The 7,198-nt window shown below is 42.7% G+C and overlaps 1 protein-coding gene across 3 annotated transcripts in view; it reads left to right on the top strand.

Moving 5' to 3' along the window:
* Positions 1 to 7,198, top strand: part of igsf9a (immunoglobulin superfamily, member 9a) — a 117,318-nt gene that overhangs the window by 70,924 nt on the left and 39,196 nt on the right. For all 3 annotated transcript variants that reach the window (XM_050053156.1, XM_050053155.1, XM_050053154.1), the window contains exons 8-11: positions 1,244 to 1,389; positions 3,459 to 3,601; positions 5,215 to 5,355; positions 5,832 to 5,948. In XM_050053156.1, coding sequence (XP_049909113.1) covers positions 1,244 to 1,389; positions 3,459 to 3,601; positions 5,215 to 5,355; positions 5,832 to 5,948 — 547 coding nt within the window. The remainder of the gene's footprint in view (positions 1 to 1,243; positions 1,390 to 3,458; positions 3,602 to 5,214; positions 5,356 to 5,831; positions 5,949 to 7,198) is intronic.

The raw sequence follows: 7,198 nt of genomic DNA, 5'->3' as shown, positions 1-7,198 counted from the left end.
CTGCTGTCCCTGTCAGCTGATGCTTTCTAGACATCGTGATTTCCCAAAACTAAATAAATACCACACATAGCAACACAAAACTGCTTTGCTAGCTCAATCATGTTGTAACTAAGATATCCGCTGGAAAAAATATTTTTTTCACGGACCGTTTATTGAGTTATTACAGACACCGCTAACAGCTAACGGTTAGCCTAGCTAAACTACGATAACCATGTTGTTATTTACAAAACGTCACATCCCGCCTTGAATATATCCAATCAGCACCAAGTAATCCCCAAGCCCCAGCCAGAAGTTTCGAGTAGGACGACGAGTACGAGTACAAGTTTCCTATTTACACATCTAGCGTAAGAGGAGCAGCATTTGTTTAGTTATATTTGTATCCGGCCTTTCTTTGAGCTCTGTTTTGGTTTCCATAAAGTCCAGATAAAAATATTTGTCTCTTTAGCCTTTTCATTTTCTATGTTTTTCACCAGCTTGTCATTGTTCTCACTGTGTCTGTCATGTGATGGTGGGCAGGTAGCGTGCAGTGGGTGTCTCTGCTGCAGGAAACACAGAGACTGAACAATACAGTAAATGTGTCATAAAACCATCTCAATGTGTTAAAGAGCCTAAAAAGCCCTGCAGAGCTGTAGAGTTGATGATGATTCTTTGTGGGTTTGTCCCTGCAGGTGACCCCTCTAACATTAGTCATTTGATTCATCGTTAATATAAAAATATTGGTAAGTGGTGCTTTAATAAAAGCAGCATTCAGCAGCACAGGTTGACGCTGATATCAATGCAAAGAGAGAATAACAGGAGTAGTGTGGAGAAATATCCGGGGTCGGTTACAGTACATGATTCATCTGACCTGTATGGTAATTAGCCACAAATGTGTGGCTGTGAGTCGTCCCACAAATACATATCGTAGTGTGCATGTGTCACTTGTTCGGAAGGTGTTGCAGCCTGGTAGAGTCCTCGTGTTTTCTCTCTGGTTTCTCTGTAAGTGTAAGAATGTATAAATTGAGTGGGCACTCTCCTCTTCCCACTCTATCTGAAATGAAATGAAATTTCCTTAACCTCCATCTGCACACATTGGTGAATAACTCTCACAGAGGGAAAAAAAACCAACCTCCTACACTGTTGATGCACTGAGAGCCTGTTTGACTCGACTAGAACGGAGGAGCTGAATTACCTCTCACTGTTATTCTGAAGCAGCTGCTTTCTCCTTTACATACTGAAGAATTCCCGTGTGTTTTTTCTCCAGGTCTCTGAAGTCGCGAGTGAAGATCATGGTTGATGGAACTCTGCTCGTCTCCAGTCTCATCCCTGAGGATTCTGGGAACTACACCTGCATGCCCACCAATGGCCTGCTGACCCCGCCCACAGCCTCCGCCAACCTCACAGTGATGCGTACGTTTGTGTGTGTAGTCTGCAGTCGTGGGCTCTCATAAGACATCAAACACTTCTTTTATCTTTGTCTATTTCTCCAGAGTTTCAACACATTATGGTGCAACAATTAATTCTGCAACCATCAGGGATTTTTTAAAATGTTTTTGGCTTATTAGCACTAAAACACTGGTACTCTATTACTCATGACACTGCTGTGTCGGCAAATGTAGGATATCAGATTATATTAAGATAGGTTATATCCTACGAGGTCTAAAGCCCTGTTTCCACCAAACACTTTCAGTATGGTACCTTTGGAACCAACAGTAACCCTTCAGACATGGTACCTAGACCCTAGCATCACTCACTGCTCCGTCCAGCACTCACTGTGTTTCCTCATTACCGGTGACACAGATGGAAGTCTGCACCTCGTTTATCGTCCACAGATCAAGGCTGCACGCCAACATTTTCAGAACAAAACAGGCTGCAGTGAGAGTCTCTCTCCATGGGATATTTAAAATAACAGGTTTGTGCATTTAGACTTCTCAGGCAAGCTCAGGGGTTTAGTGTTGCCGGAGCCCACAGGAACAGTGCTCCAGAAAGGTTGCCAGCAGTCGGCCCAGTGAATTAAGTAATTTTCTTTAGAGCAGCTGTAATCGTAGCTCCAACATTTAGGGCCTGTCTCAATACCCACACTTCCCCTAGAAATACCCACTTTCGCTTGGTTGTGCGCGTACACGTTTAGGCAAGTGGTGTCCCAAAACAGACTTGAGGTAGTGGAAGTGGTTTCCAACACTTTAAACCCGCCCTAGATTCCAAGGGAGCCCCGACCCACACTGTAAAAGAAGTGGAAGATGAAATTTCCCAGAACACCTTGCGAAGTCAGGAACTTCAGCAAGTTTTGGAAAACAATGTTGTGTTACTGTTACTGTGTGATCGGACTGTAGGCTATACGAACAACAGATGGTTGGACTAGCGTCAACTCATCAGCAACTCAGTTGAACACAGCGTCAAAATATTTAAACAAATCGACTTACCCGAACAAAATCGATCAGAACTAGAAGACGTCGTAGTCGCCTCCTTCAGCATTTCTTCTCTGTTGATTCATCAGACAGAGAAGAATAAACACAGCACACGCCACAACACAAGCGCTGGAGCCGGCATTTTCAAACCTGAATGACAACTGGTATCTTGCGTCGCTACTACGGTGACGTCTCATTTCTAAGGGAAAGATGTCTACCCTAGTATTTCACTCAATACCAAGAGGTAAAATTTAAGGGGTAGAAATGGGATTGGGCCTTAGTACCAGATCTGTGTGCTAGGTACCCCGACAGAGGGGGGGCCAAAAATGGGGACGGTACGGAATGGTTCCATTGGTACCATCCACAACTTTGCACAGTGGAAATGGAAAACAGGCGTATTGAACTGTACCGTACTGCTTGGTGGAAACGGGGTTTAAAATACTAATTAAGAGTCATTTTATACCAGGCTGAACAGCATATATATGAATGCAGTGGTGTAATGGTAGTTGATGAGGTGGATGCACTACTAGGAAGAATGGTAGGTTACTGAAGACAAAGAGGGGATATACCGTGTATACCCTCCACTACACCACCATATAAATAAAATGCCATATATATATGTGAAAAACAAGCATTTCTTTGTTTGTCATCTAACCACAATTGAAATTTAAGCCTGTTTCATCTGTTTACAATTGTAAACAAGCCTGTAACAGCAACAGAAAACAGCATGGTTTATTGATGATCAGTGTTTGGAAATGACAGCAGCAGGTCCCACTATTCATGCGTTTGAATCTTGGTTCCTCTGAACATTTCACTGCTGTTCGCAGACCTGTAAAACCCCTCAGACACATTCAGTCAGCTGTAAATGAAAGGAGCAGCACCTGTAATCAAAACAGGCTCTCGGGATATTGATTACAACAAAACAATCTGTTCTCAAAATGATTCACAAGTTATGGATCGTGGCACAGTTTATTTGCACCAGTGCTTCCCATGGTATTAAATCACCGATGTGCATCTAAATTGTATTCATTATTTCAAAGTAAACTACTTTTATCTCTCTCCTGTGCTCAGACCCAGCCCTGGCTCTTCCAATGCCCCCAGAAACGTACCTTCCCACAGGTATGGAGGGCGTGGTCACTTGCCCTGCGGCTGCTCAGCCTCCGCTGCTCCGTGTGGACTGGACAAAAGATGGAGAACCACTCGACCTGTCCTTGGTAATAAAAATGATAATTTCCAGATGGATGGGCAGCCATCATAACAGCGCCCGACCTTTACTGTGTGCTCCAAGTCAAATTTCTGTCCTCTCGTTTTGTCAGGCCAACACTATCTATTGATTCCTGATACTGCAAACATCACAGGGAACCAGCAGCTGAATCCACTCATTTTCTTTTAGCTGAGAAATGTCAGGCACTGCAGCTGACGACAAGCATCTATGAGGCAGCCGTCAGCAGCTCATCATGCAAAAGCTTTTCTAGCAATCAGCCCACTCAACTTGCCTATGGAGCAGCAGAGTAACTATTTTCTTGCTATCACAGCGTGAGGACCGAGGTAGACGTTATGATAGATTTTCTCAGGCTTTATAATGGGACGTTTCCTGTGTCTGCTGATGGAAATATCCTTTCAGCTTTTCAATTGGACAGTCATTCAACCACATACATCTTAGAGGACAGGGATGGTGTGTGCAATCTTAAAAGCTTTTGAAGCAATCCCCAAGGAACTCCTTACTGCCCCTTGCTCTCTTGGTTTTTTCTTTTTTTCCCACTTCCACTTCAATCCGCTGCTCACTTTGTCTGTGGGAAGGGAAGAGAAACCTTTATAGATGAAGGGCAGGGGGTGTGACTTCTCACAACCTCACCACAAGATTTTTTTTAACCTTTTTCTTTCAGATCATGATGCAATATTTGAACGTACCTCTGTTTCAAAATAATAGCCCGTGATGGCAGCTTTTAAACCATTATCTTTGTTTTGCGTGCCAAAGATCCGCCCACTTCCTCCCCCTTTTGCATGCTGAGTTGCCCCCCCTTTGCTCAACACTTTAGTCTGAGCGATGGACATGTCGCTGGATGAGACGCGCCGCAGGAAATGTGATACGTTCCTGTAGTGCGGGACACAGACGTTGGAGTCAGGCTGTTATTCTGCCAATTATTCCAATTCCATGCTGGATGTCACAGGCCCTCATACACGCAGTAATACGTTCTCACAGCCTCATTCTGGGGAGGATAATAGCAGTTTTGACTTCATTAAACTGAGTGGGAACCTTTCGCTCAGTCAAAGCACAACACGAGGCCTCCGCTGTGGCTCATTGGGAAAAAATTACATGAAATTTTAACTGCTCTTGATGCAAATGCTTCAAAAAAGTGATTTTGAAAGCTCCTCTGAGCATTTCTGCTCTGTGGGTTGGGAGTCACCTCCAAAATGATCAAGGGAATATCCCCCCAAAACATTTTTTTTTAATTATAACAGATCACTTTATCTTTTTCATGTACTTTAGATATCATCTTGCAAAAGCTGTGACAACATCAATAAATAATGAACAGTTTTAGAGAAGTTTGGAAATAATCTACCCAGTTGGGACTTAAGTACTTAACCACTTCAGGACTATGGCGAGCAGATAATAAGAAATTATTTCTGTAAATCCTTCAAACGCAGCTGAAGAGCTCATACGTGCACTTTGGAGTTGTTGCAGATTTCCTGTTCTTTAAGCTCTCGGCGCTCCTCTAAGTTAAGATATTTCTTTGCCACTAATTCAATGTATTATTTAAGAGTGGATGTGTCAGTTCCTTTTCTTTGCAGTCAGAGTGGTGTGAACATTGTGCATTTCTTACAGTATCCAGGTTGGACATTGACACCAGTGGGCTCGTTGTTCATGACCACAGTCAATGATGATACAGCAGGCGTTTACACGTGTACGCCATACAACAGCTACGGCAGCATGGGTTCATCTGAGGCAACGAATGTAATTCTGCAGGTCAGTGTTCATCCCAAGCCAACCAAGCCAAATTACATGTACATTTCACAAATTACAATTACAATCCAAAACCTGTACTGATATTATACTTGTACGTGACATTAAGTCATTAAAATGGTGTCAGCCAGGCTACATCACCACAGTATCTGTCTTTCTAGTTCTGCTAAACTGTCATTCTACACCACCGTGCGTGTATATTAATAAGCCACAACTGCATCCGTCACAGTGAATTAAAAAAACTTTAACAGAAACGACATTTTATTGACCTTTTCACTCCGACGTGTGAGCCCTCTGGCATTAATAGAAGTCAACTCAGACTCGCTACAATAGCTCCGCTACTGGGGAGTTAATTGTGTGGCTAATCCTTTTGTTATTAAGATAATCTTGTCCAAAGCGGCGGTAATCCAGTCTTAAAATCCATTGTTGCTATTGCTGCAATCTCCTTGATTCTGCTATATTGCTTTGGAAACTCACAGGACCCCCCATCATTCAGCGTCGCTCCAGAGGAGCAGTACAAACAGGAAGCCGGTAGAACACTGCTCATCCCCTGTCAAGGAAACAAGGACCCTACAATTAAAGTGACCTGGAGCAAGGTAAATTACCCAGTACAGGTTATTCAATTACTAAGCAGTCCTGTATTATTCATGGCGCTGCAGATGTTCACAAGGACGTCTTTTTTTGCAGTATGTACAAGGAAATGTCAAAATGGTAATAGAAATGTGCACATACTAAAACATTTGGTGCAGTCTGGGTGTATTTGGACAGTGACAGATATTCTGATGTTTTGTCTCTGTTGTCTTATAGTTGTCCTGTTGCACTGTTCAAAATCTGGGGGAATAGGTGTATGAAATGGCTTATCATTTCTACAGTATTCGTCCTGTATGGATGTTAAAGGGACAGTTCACCCCAAAATAAAGAAAATACATATTTTTCCTCTTAGTGCAGTGTAGTGCTATTTATTAATCTACATTGTTTTGGTGTGAGTTGTCGAGTGTTGCGATATCATCCGTCGGCCCTCTGCTGAATGTAATTGAACTAGATGGCACTTGGCTTGTGGTGCTCAAAGCGCAAAAAAAAAAACATTTGAAAAACTTAACTTTGTTGTGAGCAGTTTCACGTAGGAACTATTTTAGTTCTACCAGACTACATCTGCCAACGTTTCACTGTGCTGAAGGAAAAGTGCATCTACTGCTAGCTCAACTAGCACCACTGAGCTAGCTAACATTACAGCTCAGCAGAGGGGGACGCCATTAGTGATATGGTTGGCTGATGTAGTTCAGTAAAAGAAAAAAAAAACAAAACTTTAAACCCTTTGAGCAGCACAATTGAAATGCCATCTAGTTCTGTTATATTTGAGCAACGGTCAATATTTCCAACACTTGACAACTCACACCGAAACTTCTGGACAACACCCGCCAACTTTATCACTGTGCTGAAGGAAAGGTGTATCTACTGCTAGTTCAGCTCGCACCACTGAGCTAGCTAACATTACAGCTCAGCAGAGGAGGACGCATTAGTGTTTACATCTCATGCTGTCACAAGGCCCTCGTCCATGAGTAGATGCACGCTTCCTTCTGCACAGTGATACGGTTGGCTGTTGTAGTTCGGTTAAAAAAAACAAAAAACCTTTCAGCCCTTTGAACAACACAAGCAAAATGTCATCTAGTTCTGTTATATTTGAGCAACGGTCAATATTTCCAACACTCGACAACTCACACCGAAACAATCTCGACCGATAAGTAGCACCACAGGTAAGAGGAAGAATGTGTATTTTTTGATTTTGTGGTGAACTGTCCCTTTAAACACCCTTAGAGTCTTTGTATTTTCATATCAAAATCCCTCT

This window comes from Epinephelus moara, chromosome 9 (genome assembly GCF_006386435.1).
Source record: "Epinephelus moara isolate mb chromosome 9, YSFRI_EMoa_1.0, whole genome shotgun sequence".
Lineage (NCBI taxonomy): Eukaryota > Metazoa > Chordata > Actinopteri > Perciformes > Serranidae > Epinephelus > Epinephelus moara.
The sequence above is the reverse complement of the archived record's forward strand: the minus strand, read 5'-3'. Positions and strand labels throughout refer to the sequence as shown.